Source organism: Eleginops maclovinus, chromosome 14, assembly GCF_036324505.1.
Source record: "Eleginops maclovinus isolate JMC-PN-2008 ecotype Puerto Natales chromosome 14, JC_Emac_rtc_rv5, whole genome shotgun sequence".
In the NCBI taxonomy this organism is placed as follows: domain Eukaryota; kingdom Metazoa; phylum Chordata; class Actinopteri; order Perciformes; family Eleginopidae; genus Eleginops; species Eleginops maclovinus.
The window spans coordinates 12,317,950-12,337,344 of NC_086362.1; the positions used below are offsets into that span (position 1 = coordinate 12,317,950).

Sequence of the window (19,395 nt, forward strand, 5' to 3'; positions counted from 1 at the left end):
GTAGGAAGTTGGGAATTGCCATAAAATATCTGCATTATGTGTCAATATTGACTCTTACAATCACATGCTTGAAGAACCTATTATGGTCTTGTATGAGTAATTAACAGCTCTCCATTCTCCTTTTTAGAAAATAGGGTAGAGTATCCGAGGCACATTGAATGCAGCACCATAGTCCTAAACGGGAAAGCTGAGTGGGAGGAGGTTGGCGGTGCCTTCAGTGCAGTGAGGCGGTGCCTGCCCTGCCCCTGTTGCCTGCTCCACACTGCGGCGGGCAGAGCTATTTGCTACAGAAATGGCGGAGGGGGAGTTGGACGTCGACTCGCTGATTTCCAGGCTCTTGGAGGGTGAGTTAGCAACCATACTATATTCATAACTACCCGTTGTTTGTGGCTTTAGTCCTTGAGGATTATTCGGGTTTAGTTTGGCACGAGTCGTCAGACAAACGGATCACTTTGGAGTATCCCGCTGGAGGAGTAAACAGGACTAGTTAGGAAATGATAAACTGTACGTGGGACTTTTAATAAATGAAGTAGAGTGTGGGTTAACTATTGAATAGTTATAAAGTTATAGGTCTAGGTCAGGTCAAGTAAAAAAAACTAACTATATACATTATTTACCCTTTATTAATGTCGCAATACTTCTTTTATACCCTTTGGCATGTAGCATAAAACAATAGCTAGGAAGTTTCTACTAAATAATCCTGGCTCTGCTTGTATTACCGCAAGCTTTTCACAACAAAATACACTATGGAGGTAAATAAAGTATCCCGAAACTTCCAGCACAATTGTATGTTTTTTTTCTAAATGTTTTAAAAGATACTTAATATAGTGGTTTTGGTATGCATACATTGTTTGCCGCAGTCATAAGTAAAAATGTCAATTTCAAATGGGATTTGGCTGGAGGGTTTCTCAGCTGAAAAGAATGCACGTCACGGGGCTGTGGTGTTTATATGGGAATATTGCTGAATGGCAATGTTTACACAAGGACTGGATGATATTCCATTATAAATAGATCAGCAGTGTGTGTACCCTGTAAGCATTACAACAGGAACTAAGTCTGTGACTGTGTGAATGTAATCCCATTGCCTATTTTTGAAAGTTTCACTTGTGAACATGACTTTTTCCTGAAAAGTTTCTGTTGAACACACAAGAGTATGTATTAAGCTGTTATCCTTCAAATATTTTAACATTCAGCAGATATTCTCAAAAGCCTTATCATCCTGAATTAAAAAATAAATAAAATAAGAGCTTTTCCAGTTGAGCTGTGAATGACAGTAAGTGCTTCTAATGAGTTGCTGTCTCCTTGGGTGGGTTATAGTTAGTATTGTATGAGACCGCACCAGAGTAACTTCAGTACTTTCGAAGAAAGCGTTGTTGCTCCTACAACACTGCTATGTGTTGGGTGTCAGTGGATTGTTAGCATTGCCAAATAAGGGATCCTGTCATATATTGAGCTGATCCGTCTAACTGTCCTCTCGCCTTTTGTTCTCTACAGAACACAGAGACAGTGTCCCTCTGTGTCTTCAGCAAACATGTAGGCAGCAAGCATTCATGATCTATTGTCTGTCACCCTGAAAAAAATGAAATGTTGACTTTAATTAAATGTATTATGTCAACAAACTTCACATAACCGTATTAGGTTAGTTGAAAGCAATACTATTGAGTTTAATCTAATATTTGTATTGCAACTTTATATTATTGCTTTCAACTAACCTAATATAGATATGGGAAATCTGTTGACATAATACATTTAATTAGTCAACGTTTCAGTGTACATACCACACACACATCTGGTGGCAGCGTATGCTAATGAATGAACTCAATGTGGATCATTACAACCTAATCGTCTAGATTGATTTGGACTGGTTACATAATAGTGTTTATTGTGTTGTCAGCTGTACATTCAGTGCACTGTGAGCCTGTGTTGTCAGCTGGGAAAGGCTATGCTGTAGCTAGTTTGCTGCACATTTAGTGGATTTTTGCAGCAACTACAAAATGTCAGTATAGGAAATTGGAGGGATCTGGCCCTAAAGGCTTCCAGATGTGATCTGAGAATATATCCAACATCCATCTTCTTTCAGTCACTTTCTCTTTCCATTTAAAGCTGCAAAATGGGAAAGAAAAATCATTTTGGTTTAAAAAAAAAAAGCAAGACCCAAGTTGAATACTAATGTTCACATTTTAAGATGGTGAATGTTGTCTTAGCACACACTGTGCAAGACCTTTGCCAAAGTAAAAGATGTAGAACTGACAAAAACATTTTCATCAGCAGACGAACACCGTTGTATATGTTTTCCATTATTCTAAACTATTTTATTGTTGTGTCAGGAATAGCACTGACTGATCAAATTCGGACTGTCATTAAATGTTTTTTTACAATATCGATTAACCTGGACGTATTTTCTCAAGTAATTAATTAGTCGTTTTGTCTATAGAATCTCAGGAAATACTTTTAAAAAAGGCTGCACAATTTGCAACATCTCAAGTTGACATGTTCAACGTGTATAAAACAAAGCCAAACTAATATAAGTCCAACACAAGGAGACTTATACAGACCACACAGGCAGAAGTACACTGTTAAACTGTCTGCCGTTTATCAGTTTGTCTTCGTAAGGTATTTTTTCAAAGACTTGACCTTTCAACAACACACAATGTCTCACAGGCACTGATGAAATCCTTTATATCTTTTGAACAGATTACATCTACAGCCTGCTTTTCATTAAGACCCTTACTAAATGGCCTGTCAGTGGATTTCTGCTTGTATTCAGTTCAAGGAGCTCAGAAGGTTTTCACTTATCCGCTCTCAGAGTCACTATTTCTTCTACGTCAGAATAAAATAAGCTTTAGTTTAGCCCCTTAACCACTGTAATAGGAGGTTGATCCCCCACTTTTCCTCTGTTGCCAGTCGGGATCTACATACTCTCTCACACACACACACACACACACACACACACACACACACACACACACACACACACACACACACACACACATACACATACACATACACATACACATACACACATACACATATGGAGAGCTGTCTGATCTCCTATTAAATGTCAACAGGAACAGCTGCTCCTGGTAGAAATTAACTTACCCTTTTGGTGACACACACAGGGGGAGAGTGTAAAAAAGGGCAATACATTAATACAGTAGAATTGACTAACCCTCTCCTATAATGTATACGAATTTTGAACATTGATGATGTTAAGTAGCATTTAGACCTTAGCAAAAAAGTATAACAAAAAATTTAAAATTCCATCAAACATGTTTAAGATATATGCTCACATAGGCATGACTAATAGTGTCTTCATTTAAATGAAATAGGTATCTAAAGACATGCTAGCAGCTGCTTTAGCTGTTAGTTTTAGCTAAATGTTATTGTCATCAAGCTCATTTTGATGCTACTGGAGTAATGTTGACTATCATTTAAATCTAGGACGCTAGCATGCTAACATTTGCTAATTAGCACACATATTATAGCCAATGCTGATTTGAATGTCTTTTTTTCCTTGCTTTTATGGGATGCGTGGTCATAAACCTAACTATTGAATGAGTTTGAGTTGAGTATGGACATCCTAATACATACAATGCACATTTCCTCCAGCAGATGTGTAATGGGGGTTGTCAGGCGTATAGCTGACAGACTAAACCTGATCAACTGACAACATGGTTTAGAATGAGTGAACGCAGAGTGAAGCTTTCTGGCCTATCTGGTTTCACTCGTCACTCTGAACACAATGACTTAGCATTCGCTGTTTTATGACCAGGCTTACCAGGTAAGCAACCCAATGAAATATGGATTAATTTACTTAATATTTATTTAATAAAATGGCATTCATACGTGTGTGTGTGTGTGTGTGTGTGTGTGTGTGTGTGTGTGTGTGTGTGTGTGTGTGTGTGTGTGTGTGTGTGTGTGTGTGTGTGTGTGTGTGTGTGTGTGTGTGTGTGTGTGTGTGTGTGTGTGTGTGTGTGTGTGTGTGTGTTACTGTATGTGGATGTCATGCAGTCAGCGTGGCTACACTTATTCAGTCATGTCACTGGTTCCCATTGTGCGTACTCACATTCCATGATCATAAAGTTAGAGTGGAATGAATAGATTTGGTTTATTTAGTTTTGAGATTGTCCAGTTACCGCACCGATGTGAAAACACAAAACAAGCAACATGGAGCCAATTGTGCCACAGATACGGTTGTTGATATTGACAGTATTCTTGCTTTGGTGCTTCGTGCAAAACAGATGCCGAGAGTTCAAGCAAACTTCAGACTTGTCGAAGTTCCACTGATGCTAACCTATCAGTTCAACTTGAGCAGTTTCCTGCGCATGCAATTCAAAATACATCCTGTAATATTGAAAGCAATTGTGAAAGCACCCTAAGTAGTAGTAGTCCCAATGCAGCTGTATTAATGACTGCATCATTGAGTGTGTGGAGCTAAGTTAGAAAAACCTTCACTTCTTAATTGCTCTAATCACTGGGGTGTAACGACCTGTCGCTGCGGTGAGAATCATTACTGACACATTACACAGTGTTGCACGTCACTGTAAGAAACCAATCAGTCATCTGTTGTTTTACTACAAATCTCATTAGCATATTCCAGATTGCACCGCAGAATCACTACTGGTGGTCACACTGCATTGGAACCAACGTCGCCCTTTTCACGTTGTTCATAGAAATGCTTCCGTTGTCTCTACACAGCCTAAGCGCACTTAAGAAAGTGAAACGTTGACTTTAATTAAATGTAATTATGTCAACAAATTTCACGTAACTGTATTAGGTTAGTTGGAAGCAATAATATTGAGTTTAAATAATAGTAGGTTCAACTTAATATTATTGCTTCCAACTAACCTAATACAGTTATGTGAAATTTGTTGACATAATTACATTAAAGTCAACGTTTCAGTTTTGACAGAGCAGCATTTGCTTCCCTGTGTATTTCTGTTGTTGAGTTCTCCATAAACAGGCCCCTCCCTCCCCCCTCATTAGTGTTTACTAGTGCTGCATGATTATGTACAGCTATTACAGCCTTCCCAACATGCTAAACCCACGCTGGCCCAGGCTCTCCCCACAACAGGCCCTCTGTCTGGCGTGCCAGCACAGGTGGCCTGTGGGCTTTATGCAGCACAATCAGCACCACAGCCCCATACATCAGCCAGCCAGAGCGGGGGGGGAGGCAGGACGGAGAGTTGCATTTAAGAGCCATTTTGTCATTTTGGTTTATGGGCAAAGATGTCAGCCAAGTTGTAGCCCTGTGTGGGAACATAAAGCCTCTTATGGGCTGTCCGGGTTGTGTTTATATCTTGGGATGGATATACAGCAGTTCAGTTTTTTGGGAAAATCTGCATCCACTTCCCATACATTTTATATTAAAATAATCTATTAGCATAGACTGATACTTTAACTCAGGGGTGTAAAACATTCCAGATACTTGTAATCTGGAAAACTAAAGGAACTACATTTTGGTCCTTGATGTTGTAAAAAGTACAAATCTCAAAATCAGAGGCTTGCTATTAAGAAGAAGAAAAACAGATGTTATAACGTAAGTTAAGCTGATCATTGTAAAACTAAATAACTACTGAAACCTGCATACCTGCACATTTAAAATATCATTAAATGAAAAAGTCTAGTAATAATATACATAAATAATATAATAATAAAATAATAATTCCTCACATCAATGGAACATCAGAGCTAGCTGTATAGTATGACGTTTTTGACAATGTTGCTCAGAAATGTGATTATTTTATCTTATTTAAATATTTTAAAACATATTTAATGCAAGCTCTTAGTCCTCACATTTTTGCTGCACACCACTTTGCTTAATGCTTCATTGCATTGAAAACGCAACACATCAACTGATTTGGCATTACCTTTGTGCAGCATAGCTAAATATAGTTAGCAACAACAGCTATCGTAAGCTACTGGTCCCACCATAACTTGTAAGGCTATAGCAGGGTTGAAGTAAACGAAAGGGAACTTATCGAGTTATGCTTTCAAATATTAAATAGTATTGCATGGTGCATGGTAATGTTTTCCAAATGCAGTGTGCATGCGCCTGATTGGTCAGGATTTCTCAACATCCGCTGCTGCTTGATGCCACTTTTAAGAGCTTTTCTGCCTGGCTGAACGGAGAGAGTTTAACAACAAATTAAGCATTCTGCTCTTTCGCATTGCATTGTACGTCAGTGTCACCCTCCTTGTTTTCTCCGGACATAGAGCGCTGCTGCTGCGTTGCGTGGCGCTCAGGCTGCTGGCGTGGCATTCTGTTATGGAAACAACAATGGAGGAGCCTGTGAGGCGGGTAGCGTTCGGCCCCTGGCACCAAACGTGGCACGGAGCTCACCCGGGCTTTTCAGCTGCCCGGTGAGGCTTTCCAACTTACCCTCCCTCCCCAGATCCTTCTATTCACTCCTCCGCCTTCTCAGACTCCCCACTCAAGCTTTTCTCTACTTTTCTTTCGTTTGCTCCTCTCCATCTCTCCCACTTTCAGATTATTTCGCTCTCCTCTCAATTTCATCCTTTCTTTTGCCCCCACAAAGAACGCCATTGACCCGTGGCACTTAAAGGCGAACAAAACGGCCTCTGAAAATGTGAAGCCCGCACAGAAATGCCATCGCAGTCGGGATTTCTGCCTCAAGATTCGCTCTCCTTGCCAGAGTTGCTTTGTGTCTCTTGTTCACTGAGGGGTCAGTGTTTTCCATTGGCCCTGTGTGGGAGAGGGTTGGATTGAAGAGTGTGTGTGTGGGGTGAGGGGAACTGCTGGCTTGGTACCCAGTGGGAAAGAATAGAGTGTGGAGGTGGAGAGCTTAAAAAAGGACTGACGGGGCATTTTATTGGTGCAGCAACGACCAAAACATGCAAGTCATGCCTGCTTGAAATTCAAGGCTCTGCTCGGCCCATTAGAAGTTCTTTGCATATTTCTGCCCGGTAATTAGGGGAAGTTAGTGGTTATACACTTTCCATTTTAGGTATTAGAGCAGCACTAGTGAATATTTTTTGTCAACAATGATACAAATCATCAAACTAGCTGGTCTATTTTTAATCCGGGTTCACTTTCTTTGTTGTCAAAACAAAAAACCTGCCGACACAAGTTTTTAAAAAGTCCATTAGAAAACCCCAAAACACCATTAATCAATGTCATGGCCAGTGGGCAGGTTAGGCAATATCTATACTGTATATATATTTATAGGTCCCATCCAACACCAACAACTAAGGCGGTGATGTCTATGTTGTGGGAATGTTGGATAATGTAGAAGTGACCCCCAATTATCAGTACTAGTTACTTATTATAGTAATAACGCATGTAAAGGTTGCACTATTTTCCCCAAGTTTGCCATTGCGTTAAATTACACCTCCTTAGTGACGTCTCAAAAGGAGCCCATCCTGACGTCATTGAATGTAACAGTGTTGGACCTGTTGTAGTGTGAATGGGCTTCCAGCTCTTCAGCGGTACAGCTGTTACATCGTTGTGGACGGAGCCCCGGGCCGCCTGGCTAGTCCTGTTCTTTATCTCCCAAACAGCAGCAGAGCCTCGCAGGGCTTCCTCTTTGTCCAGACTGACGAGCTCACTTCCTCCTTCCTCCATACAGTAGCGCCCATATATGGTAATGCCTTCAAGAAGCAATCTGTCTGCAATTCACTTATCTGTCGCTCTCACTCCGTGTTTAGCTCTAATACACAAGTGAACTCTGCTCTCTTTAACACATGGAAAATAGTTGACCTTGTTGACCCATGTCAGTGAAGTAGAAGAAACCATGATTCCTCCAACTCCAGTTAGGAGGAATGCCAGTTAGTTTGTGTACTCACAGAGTCATGGTTTGTGTTGTAACAGCTCTGGTGTGGTTCAACATGCTGCACAATGGTGGGTTGGGCAGTAATCAAGATCCTGCCAAATATGACTGAATTAATATGGAAATTATTTGACAAAGCCTGGACTTTAATTCAGGGAGCTCTTTTTACCCAGAAAGATCCACCAGTGTAACGCAGGTGGCTTATCACTGCAAGTGGGCAGTGATAATCGATAGTGCATTATGAGTGGAAAAACCGGCTGTTACTGCTCCCCTGGAAAATTCTTTAAATATGATTATCTTTTCAGAGTCGAAACGATGAGTCACCTCACAGGAAATCTGATCATCAATTATTTATTTATATTTTTTATTCCACTCTTTCAAATGTTGTTGTTTTCAAATTTTCATCGGCTGAAGTTATTGGAAATGATTGGATCCAAGAAGTCGGAAACAAATGCAACATTGGAATCAAATTCATTCTAATAACATGCATTTTAAATCTGTTTAAACTAAATAGTAAACTGATCAAGCCAGGAATTCATCTGTGGATCAGTCATAGTATAAAAACATCATACGTTTCTTCCCAAAAGTAAGATATTATTCCAGTTGTAACTTGCATAACAATAGGTGGTGTTTTGATCATTTTTTGTATTGACTTAAAAATCTGATTTTGGCAGTTTTGGTGTTTGTCTCCGCTCTAAATTGGTCAAAATGTTATATTTCCTTGTGCATGCTTTCCTAGTGAAGTATCATGTTAGTCACAGCCCTAAAGACCGGAACAAACATTTGATGCTTCTTGCAGATGCCCTAACCAATGTGTATCCCAGGCGGCACTGAGGGTCCCTGGAGCCTGGGTTGTTTGGCTCTGAGGGGTCTGTGCTCTGTGAGGAATGTGAAAACTCACTCAGGAAGGGGTTCAAGGCCGATCTGCCCTCTGACGTCAGCCAAGTCCACAAAGCACTGCAGAGGAAGACCGTGACCCAGGAGTTCAGCCGAGGTCAAGAATGCAACTTAAGGATAAATAGATGAGGAGGAAACGAGGGGTGAAGAGGTGAAGGAGGGAGGAAAGGAAGCCTAGAGAAACACAGATAGAGAGATCTAGCTGGAGGAAGGACACAGAGTTCAGTCTGAAGAGGTCAGAGGGCACCCAAACCTAAAGCTGAGGCAGACCGAGGCATGCACCTGACCAAATTAGGAGATCTTATCCCGAATTTTCTCTAAGCTCTCACAAGAACCAGCTGGGAAACGCTGCCGGATCATCAAGACAAGGCTGGCAGGAAGTGAAGCAGAACTGCTGTCTTACCCAGGGACAGAGGAAGCAGTGACACTAAGTGATGAGCGCTGTGCATCTGTTTGGGTTGTCTGTCAGGAGTGGGTCTTTCAGCTTGTATTTGGTTTGAAGTATGCCTGTGGGATTGATTTAGTAATACATCTGAAATACTGAACTCAGGAGGGTTGGACCAAACACTGTGGCAGTCAGTCAAATCTCAGAATCTAATATAAAAAAGCTTCAGCATGTAAAACAATTTCACATTCAGAATGTAATACTGCTTTATATGACCAAATATAATATATCATATTACTACCTAAAGAAACAATAATATCCTGCCAGAAAACCTCTTTTTATTGAGTTCCATTCAAGAAATACAAGCTAAAGTAACTGAAACATCCGAAGCTGTAGGTAGCTAATAAAGTTGTTGATGCTCATAGATACTCACGCATTGCTTGTTCATTGCTCATAGTCTCTCTGCAAATGAGAAAGGGTCGTTCCAGTGGATTAGTTATTATCCACTTGGATGTTTTGAAGTGGTGGCGTGCCTACAGCCTTCTATTCTAGGTGATACACTCATACATCCCCACTTCAAACACTCCCAACTATCTAGCAAGAGAAAGATAACAAAGAAAATAAGAGGTCCGTTTTTTATATCCTGACTTTTAGTCTCTAAAATATGTACAGATGTGGCAGAAACTGATTATCTAACACTCCAAAATGCATCTAAGTTACATAACCTTTAACCGTTATTTTACCCTTCAGACTCTCCACGAATACTCATCTGAAACCCAACCTTAGCAGCTAGCTCCACTAGCTAGCGGGTTGCTACCTGTTGCTGTCACTCTGTTCAGTGTTTGTGTCGAGCGGGAGGTGGGACGGAATGTTTCTGAGGGAACTGTGTAATGGAGGGCAGTATGATAGGTATGCACCGTGGTTATTTCACTTTAGAAAGTTATTTTTATCTATAGAAATGCGACATATATATATATTAGAATCTGACTGAAACCTGTTTTCTGAGCACGCCTCCCACAGTCGCTGTTGTCATGTTAGTATGCAGGGAGTGGGTTGATGCCACTTTATCTGCAAATCCCCCCACCCCCCTTAGCAGTAACAGCTACACCGCTCACCGACACCTTCCAGGCTGGAAATTGGTCTTGCTTGGTTGCCATGGTGATCAGACGTTGGTACCACCATCCCGGTATCTCTCGCCCCCCCTCCCTCTTTCTCTCCGCTGGGGAAGCTGCAGTGCAGTGGTGTCAGAATAAAGGATGCTGGGATACCTGCCCGTAGTGGTACGATCTGAAGTCAAGGTCACTCAGTGTTTGTGAGAGTGTGTTTCCCCCACTCTGCCGTGTGTGTGTGTGTGTGTGTGTGTGTGTGTGTGTGTGTGTGTGTGTGTGTGTGTGTGTGTGTGTGTGTGTGTGTGTGTGTGTGTGTGTGTGTGTGTGTGTGTGTGTGTGTGTGTGTGTGTGTGTGTGTGTGTGTGTGTGTGTGTGTGTGTGTGCGTGTGTCTGTCCTATTTTAGGCCTGTCAGCTGAGCCAGCACAGACCTGCAAACGCGTCATCACAGGGCTGAGAGGGAAGGGTGTGAAATCACCCCCTCGACAGTCACTTTTCACCGGACACACACACCAAACACACTCCTGCCTGTGTATTGTGCTCAGTGTAGTACACGCTGTATATTAAGGTGTTTTTATTTTAAGGGCACGGTGAGTCAGAGGTTTTTGCAGCATGAATTTGAATCATGATTCATGTTTATGTTTATTCCCCCCCCCCCCACCCTGGAAATCCTACCTTTTGTACGGTCTAAATATAGCCTCTTATGTGCAGGTGGGGCGTGACCGGGTGTGTTTGGCTGCAGTGGAGGAGACGGAAAGGTCTCCAGGCAGATTTAGCGGGGTCATGTTGTACATGTACACACACTCTGTTGTCTTTTAAAACTAGATTTTAAAGCACCTTTAGACCCTGCGGGAATCTCAGAACACACACACACACACACTCTCTGCTCCTTTGAAACACACTCCTCTGCCCTGTCTGTTTGATTTACTCATTAAGTGTTGGCGCTCGTTAGGATTTCTATCACGCTGCCGCGGTGTCATCTGACATCTTAGTCAGCTCTCACTCCGGTGGCTTACCGAGCAGGGGACTGTGACGCTGCTGGGTGGGGAGGGTTACTTCAATAATGTAATCGGATACAATTACTAGTTACCTGTAAAAATATTTAATCAGTAACCTAATCCAAGCGTCAAAGTATAAAGTAACCGGATTACTTCCAGTTACCTTCAGATTACCTCAATATGAAACGCAATGCAAATAAATAAAATACTAAATAAATATCAATGAGATGATTCTCTACTCTAGAGTGTTATGTAAGACAACAGAACAATGTGACCTTAGAAAAAAGAAGACACCAAGATATTTAGGACCAAAAATGTGCCATCTTAAATTACAGAGCAGTATTAGTTAGTCATTCAGGTCTCCACCGCCTGCATTCAGAAAATATATATTTAAAATAAAGAGTTTTAGATTAAAATGTGCAGTATTTTAACATTGTAATCCTGCTATAATCCCACTTTTTTGAAATGTAACAGTAATCTGATTCTTCTTTATTAAGGGAATATAATTTCCTTTTTTTGTATCCTGATTATGTAATCCCATTACATCTGTAACTCCCCAAGCCTGATCCTCTACTGTAGGGTCAGTAGAAGGGAAGCGAGATAGGGATTAATTGTGTTTACAGACTTCCAGAGGCTAGTGAGAGCCTGACTAGCCGGAATATCGTTCAGAAATACTGTTAAGCGTTTTTATATTCAGTCTAGAGCCCAGATCAGTTATTCATTTCATTCTATCATACGTCAGAAACGCAGCTATAGTTGAATAAAGGTGACTTTAAAATGTTTATTTTCACTTTTGACTTTGAGTACTCAGAAGACTGCTAATATACAAATGTAATGTATTATTATTATTATTATTTATATTTTTGCACAACCAGTGATAACCAAAAGGATCTGAAACCAGAGAATATTTTGTCTTTTATCTTAAAATCCGACTGAAACTGAGACTCTGATACAAATCATCAACTGGTCCATCTTCACTACCTTTTGGCTACTGGCTGAAATATTGTCTGGTCATGTTCAAAGTCTTGTTTACTTGTTTTTATTTAGAAAATTCAGCTAATTTTGGCCTGTAATTTATTGTACTGATCATTTGTATGTATAAAAACAACTTGTTTGCAGGGTTAAAAGTTGTAAGGTGATCAGAACATCATTTCAGAATGATTTTTAAACTGAGATAATGTGTTGGGATCCACCCTGGTAAGATCACAGAATTTAATAGATATGCAGAATGTTGATTTATATGTTTATTCATCGAATTACTTTATTTATCAAGTTGTACAAATCACCCGCCTCTGAAGACCTGCTGCAGAATGATCCCAGCCCTTAGTCCCCTCACAGGGATCTACATGCTCCTCGTCCCATTCCTTCCCCTCTGTTGTTGACTCAGTTACACAACAGGAAGTCCTCTCGCAGTACTCCCAAAAACATCAACAGTCCCGTCACAAGTTATTCCCATCCTCCGCCTGTTGCCTAAACACCGCCTCCCATATTTAGTTTGAGGTTCAATTAAAAACTCATCCTGTCGGGGGTGATGTATGTATTATGTGACGGTCCCAAAATATTTTTCAACCTTCTTCTCCTCCACAGTGCGAGGATGTCGTCCAGGGAAGATCGTCCAGATGACGGAGGCCGAAGTGCGCGGCTTGTGCATCAAGTCGCGGGAGATCTTCCTCAGTCAGCCGATCCTGCTGGAGCTGGAGGCTCCGCTCAAAATCTGTGGTCAGTACCCTCCAGGTTCTGCCTACTAGGATTTCATTATAGTGTATTGGTTGCCAGCATAGTGAACCCGGAAATGAGAACCCCAAAGTTTATGTTAGAAATGTATAGTAGGGGTCCCCAGCACATAGACACGGCCGGATGCTAACTTGGATTAGTTGGGCAATTTGCATAATTAATTGTATTGCATTAATTAGCAAATGAATACAATTGTAAAAATATAGCCGATTTGGAACCTTTTTGAGTGGTTTTGGAGGTTATTGAGGATGCTGAATCCATTTCTGACATATTCAGGATCAAATATGGCAGTTTTAACCAGAAAGTGGCCATATTTGTACTCTCTGTGGGCTGAAAATGAAAATGATGACCTCTGTGGACAATAAAAAAAAAAAGAAGCTATTTGTCTAATCCAAGACCCCTAAAACTGCCATTTCTGATCCTGAAAATGTCAGAAATGGATTCAGCATCCTCAATAACCCCCAAAATCTATTGCCATCCGAATGCAATTTAATGCTAATTGACGCAATTTATGCTAATTTTGAAAAGTGCCCAACATTTGCAAGTTAGCACCCGGCAGTTTCTATCATACTTTACCTTTCTAACATAAAACTTTGGGGTATTAAACATTTCCAGGCTCACAATAGGACTCTATGAGCTATCAACTAGACTATTATCCGCCTTCCCTCCCTCACTGCCTCCTCTCCCTCCCCAGGTGATATCCACGGACAGTACACAGACCTGCTCCGACTCTTTGAGTACGGCGGCTTCCCTCCAGAGGCCAACTACCTGTTCCTGGGCGACTACGTGGACAGAGGGAAGCAGTCCCTGGAGACCATCTGCCTGCTGCTCGCCTACAAGATCAAATACCCCGAGAACTTCTTCCTGCTCAGAGGCAACCACGAGTGCGCCTCCATCAACCGCATCTACGGATTCTACGACGAGTGTGAGTGCTCTCATTGAGTGATACTGAAAGGGAGGCTTTCATTTTCACTTCCTCCCCAAGTTTCATAGTGGGACCATATATGTTATTAAGACACAACACCTGTCTGGTACAGTAGTCCTATGGAAGCAGGCGGACAAACCTTCAATGAAGCCATTTTGGGGGTGAAGTAGTTAACAGATGGGAGAGAAGAGATTATTTAAATTTCTTTAAATGTGTTATCATGTGGCTATACTGTGACAACCCTAATTATAATCATATGACAAAAAACATATTCAGATGACCTTTGAGCTGCTCTCCAAAGTATTTAAATAGTCACTTTTGGAACTTAGCATTTAGTATATTAGATACTAATTCAAAAAAGTGTTTTATAAAGAAAGGAAACAAATCTACAAAGTGAAGTCATAACGTTAGGGAGATTTCTGAAATAATTCTATCATTTTGTAGTTCCACCTACATACATTTTATAGTCTTTAAAGACGCTCTTTTATGATTGGGGGTTTTTTCTCTTTCCTGTAGCAGGTTTCTGTGCATGTAAATGGTCTGCAAAGGCTAAAATCCCAAAGCTCCCACTCCCCCTTTAAACATACACAAGTTCTTTTCTTGTATGGCTCTTAAAACTAAAACTCTCACATATGTGTGCCTCTTAGAGTACCTTTTAGCCCTCATAGATCTATTGATACATGGATAAACAGTTTGTAGGAGCTGCAATGTGTTATTGAATCTACTTTAAAGCCCTAAAATGTTTGTTTATATCTTAATTTCTTTCTTAAATTGGAGCAAAACAAGCTTGCATTTTGCATTATGGTGGAAATATATCACTTAAAAGAGAACATTGTCCATCTAGAATCCCTATTTCTAACTCTAGACTATAGTACGGTTTAACTAGTGCATCAGTAATTAGTAATGTGTATATAGTTAATCAGGTAAACTACGAATACACTGAACAGTGATCTGGTCAATGGATATCTTAAATCCCTCTTGTGGCTCTTTGCCTCCTGACTCGCCTCCCTGTTGGTGTTGCAGGTAAACGCAGATTCAACATCAAGCTGTGGAAGACGTTCACCGACTGCTTCAACTGCCTGCCCATCGCCGCCATCGTGGACGAGAAGATCTTCTGCTGTCACGGAGGTACGAGGCCGCCACATGAGTTTGGATATTTGCAGCATCCTGAGACGGAAATCTAACGTTAATGAACTTTCAAAAGCCTCTGGTATTTTTGCTTTGACTCATCTGATGTGAAGGAAATGGGTCAAAGCATGATGCATGACTGATATGGGTTAATACCTGGCCAGGTTTATGAGGAGCTTAAACCTGTGACGGTTTGTGTCATCCTGTCGTGTGCAGGACTCTCTCCAGACCTGCAGTCTATGGAGCAGATCAGACGCATCATGAGACCCACAGACGTGCCCGACACAGGTGGGACCACACACACACACACACACACACACACCCACTGACTTTCAGTTCAAATGAAGTATTTTCCTGCTACTAAAGAGCGTATTCCTCCCCTGGTGCTCATCCAACAAAAACATGTTCTGTGTTACATTAAGTTTAACATTAAGGGACGCAAATTACAATCACTTTGTCACAGTTATTCAATAAATGTTCTCCATATATCACTTTTTCAAAGATATATCAGAACATTGTGTAAAATGCCCTTCACCATCCCCACCGGACATCTTTACATAGCTATTTCGTCCAATCACATCCAGAGATATTCAGTTTAAGTATGAAAAGCATCCAATCGTCTCAATTATGATCTTTTACTGAAGAATCTTTGACTTTTCTTTGCCTAATAAAGGCCTGAGCAAGTGTAGTAACTTATGTGATCGACTCATTTGAAAAAAAAAACAGGATCTGGCCCTGGCATTTTTTTATTTGTGGTTTTATCAGCTGTTTAAAGCAGAACTAATCAGCGGTCACAAACAGTGCTATAGCTGTATCTTTAGCTCTATTTACAGATAAAAACATATTTATCAGATGTCAGGGAACACCTATAATAGAAGGTCAATAACTAGTGCACTTAGAATCAGTACCCTGTCCTGCCATGTTACATATTTTGATAGGGTAAGGGTCAACACAAATCCGGGGCAATATTTATCCAGCTTCTTGGGGTTTAGTAATCGGCCTTAACTGGCCAAAAGTTCTCAGAGTGACGCAGGTTCGGTCCTACTTCTAGCCCCAGGGGTAAAAACTATTTATCTTAAGTTAGGAAATAACTCTTACATTATTTAAGGAGAAACACATCCTGTGTAAGATACTTTTTCATAACATGGAGGACACTGTGATTCCATTCCTAATAGCCGCGGCTGATGGTGGATGTGTGCTAGTAAAGCAGAGCAGGGTTTGCCCTCTCTTCACTAAACCGGGTTGTTCTTGTCCTTATAAGGCCACCAGTGTTAGACCATAGCAGCCTCTGTCTCTCAGACCCTCTTATGGTCTTCACACAGACTCAGTGGAGGTGAAGAATGTGTGTGTATATATACATGGGCAGCCTTGATGTTTTAATAACTGACACAATGTACATCTAAAGCAGTTTGGAACCGCAGAGCACATTGTTGTTTTTAGAGGACCACAAATCATTTTCTTGCCTAAATGCAACAGTAAGATGTAATCAGATGTAGTCAGACTGTAAGATGGTCATTTATATCCTGTTTTTACTTCCTGCCAGGCCTCCTGTGTGATCTGCTGTGGTCTGACCCCGATAAGGATGTGCAGGGCTGGGGAGAAAACGACCGCGGCGTCTCCTTCACGTTCGGAGCTGATGTGGTTAGCAAGTTCCTGAACCGCCACGACCTGGACCTCATCTGCAGAGCTCACCAGGTATGACAATGGGGAGGCAGAAGCTCAGTTCTTGAGAGTGGGCTGGGGAACCAGAGGATCACAGGTTCAAATCCCAGAACGGACCAAGTATGGAGAGTGGGACTGGTAGTTTGAGAGATGCCAGTTTACTTTCAGGGTACTTTTGAGGGACCTGGTGCAGGATAATGGCTGCATATTGCATATAAGACTAGACTAGAAGTTAAAGAGACCAAATGTTGCTGTTTCGAGACAATTAAGGTGGAATTTGTTCAAATCCTCAATTTCCACCCATCATTTAAATAAATATAAATGTTTTCCCGGTCAGGACAGGTAATGATATTTTCAGGCTTCCTCGAAACATCACTGCAGTTGTTGTTCAACACATTCTATTTAAAGTTTACATATTGGCATGATCTGCTGAAGTCCTTATCAGATGTCTCTGTAAAGTCTGCTCCTCGGTGATTCTTGCTCCTGTGTCTGGCGCCCCCAGGTGGTAGAGGATGGTTATGAGTTCTTTGCCAAGCGGCAGCTGGTGACTCTGTTCTCGGCTCCCAACTACTGCGGCGAGTTCGACAACGCCGGCGGCATGATGAGCGTGGACGAAACACTGATGTGCTCCTTCCAGGTATGATGTCACCGCACATGGCTGTGTCCCAGTTATCAGGCAGGGAAGTGTACATAAACAGCATCACTTATCTCTAAGTATCCAAAAACACACCACGGTTATCTATATGTACATGCAAATATGAGACTTAGTCTAGGAAAATGCTAAAACTGTTATGGTGCATTCTCTTCTCTCAAAAACGGCACTGTTATGTGTAAGACTGAAAAACAACGAGTAAAATATAATGCCACACATTAGTTATTAAATACGTTGACATCTCCTTGTTGCCTTTTGGTTTTTTGTGAAAACAGTAATTCAATAGAATTATTAACAACACCTCTGTCTATGCACCATCTAAATATTGGAGAGTTTTCCTTCATTTAAATCAATTATAGTGAGGTGCAAGTTTACTAATAGCGGGATGAAATGAGTACTATAATATCTGTAACCCATGGGCAGTAAACACAAATACAATTGTATGAAAGGGTTAGGGCTAGCTCAATAAAAAGCTTTTGCAAAAGGACTCAGATAAATGAAAAAAGGTCAGTGTTGCATTAACAAAAAAAGAAGCAAATAGGTGATAAGATGTGTTGTGATGGTGTACTGATAAACTGCCACTTCTGAAAAATATAAAGAGGCTGGAAATGCATTGTATTAACTGCAGCATATACACTACTGAAACACAGCAGCAACAGGAGCCGTGAGTTCAAAACCTACATGAGAGTTCCAGATCTATAGACAACACTCTGGATGTCAGTATAAATAAACAGTGTTCCCTGGACTAGCCTCCCAAGAACTAACTAGAAAAGAGACAAAACTTAGACGATCAAACACAAATTTGAATGTCTATGGACACTGCTGCTGTGCAACAAGCATTATAATTAGTATAATTGTTGTCTTTATATTTTTGACCTACTTTTACAACTCTTAGATTGTTTATGTTCGCACCACCAGACACCAAATCAGCAGGCAATAAACTTGATTCTGATTCTGAATGCTCTATAAACGAGACGCCACCCTACATCCCCTGACAGTGAACGTGCATCTACAACATGTATTCATTTAAAGTCTCTGAGCGTCATCTCTCTGGAGCTCTGCCCTCCCACGGCCATGAACGCACCATCAGCTTCTTTCCGTCTGATTGAATTTGTTTAGTTTTTCGTGACTTCTTTTAGACACGCAACTACACGTGTAGCGAAGTACACAAATGTAACCTCCACTCGAGTTGTAGCCCTGAAATTACTTCACTTTGAGAAGTTTTGGACACTTAAAATGGATTTCCTCAGTACAGTTCACCATCCTGCGTCTGGATTGTGAAGCATTTAAAAAATCTGATAGTTTTTCTGGGATTTAAAGATTTCTTGTGTCTTTTCCTAGATCCTGAAGCCATCTGAGAAGAAAGCCAAGTACCAGTATGGAGGGATGAACTCGGGTAGGCCCATCACTCCTCCTCGCACAGCCCAACCTCCAAAGAAACGATGAAGAAGGGAGGGAGGAAGAGACGCAGAGAACGAGAGCGAGAGAGACATGACTGTCAGAGATTGTCTCCTGTTGGCTTTCCACAACACGAAACAAGTCGAAGCAACACTTGGCAGAGAGGGAAAACAGATGAACACAACTATTTCAAAAGACACCCGAACCCGTCTTCCATCTTCATTTCTTTTCTGACCTCCGTCTGAGCTGCTGTCTCTCCTCTTCTTCCTCAGTGCTTCTCTTCGCTCTGCATCTGCGTAACATTTTTTAAAACAACTGTTTAAAAAGGAAAAAACACGGGGTGTCATTCTGTAGCATATCGGAGTGTTTCTGTCTTTTTGTCCTTCGCTTTTTTTTCCCTTCTTACACAGAATGACAACGAGTTTGGTTTACCACATTTCCTTTACCCCCCCCCCCCCTGCCTGTACAGACACAACAGGTATTAATGATGACTGCTGGGTTTTGAATAAATAATACAGGAAATGAATACTTCTCAATGTTCCGTGTGGTTATTCCAATGTAATCACTTCTCCAGGGAGCCTCAAATGGAAACCGCACAAAGAAGAGAAATATTTGTGGCAGCTGTAACAATCCAGATCATATTGTTCAGGCTTTAACTGTCAATTTTGGATAAGGTTATTTAATTATAAAAATAATAAGACTGCATTTGGATCTATCCT

The 19,395-nt window shown here is 41.1% G+C and overlaps 1 protein-coding gene across 1 annotated transcript; it reads left to right on the forward strand.

Annotated features, from left to right (window-relative positions):
- The first annotated feature begins 180 nt into the window (after nucleotides 1-180).
- LOC134875912 (serine/threonine-protein phosphatase PP1-beta catalytic subunit) lies at nucleotides 181-19,212 on the forward strand. Its single transcript, XM_063900649.1, has 8 exons — nucleotides 181-344; nucleotides 12,765-12,896; nucleotides 13,606-13,836; nucleotides 14,860-14,964; nucleotides 15,181-15,252; nucleotides 16,508-16,659; nucleotides 17,129-17,263; nucleotides 18,620-19,212. Exons 1-8 carry the CDS (start codon nucleotides 293-295, stop codon nucleotides 18,722-18,724), a joined length of 984 nt encoding a protein of 327 aa, XP_063756719.1. The 5' UTR covers nucleotides 181-292; the 3' UTR covers nucleotides 18,725-19,212.
- The last annotated feature ends 183 nt before the right edge of the window (nucleotides 19,213-19,395 follow it).

What these genes read in the sequence shown, in the direction of transcription:
- LOC134875912 (XM_063900649.1), top strand. Translation starts at nt 293, where the DNA reads ATGGCGGAGGGGGAGTTGGACGTCGACTCGCTGATTTCCAGGCTCTTG. An exon ending in CACAGACGTGCCCGACACAG is followed by an intron (nt 15,253 to 16,507) that starts GTGGGACCACAC and finishes ACTTCCTGCCAG; the next exon opens with GCCTCCTGTGTGATCTGCTG. An exon ending in CACTGATGTGCTCCTTCCAG is followed by an intron (nt 17,264 to 18,619) that starts GTATGATGTCAC and finishes GTCTTTTCCTAG; the next exon opens with ATCCTGAAGCCATCTGAGAA.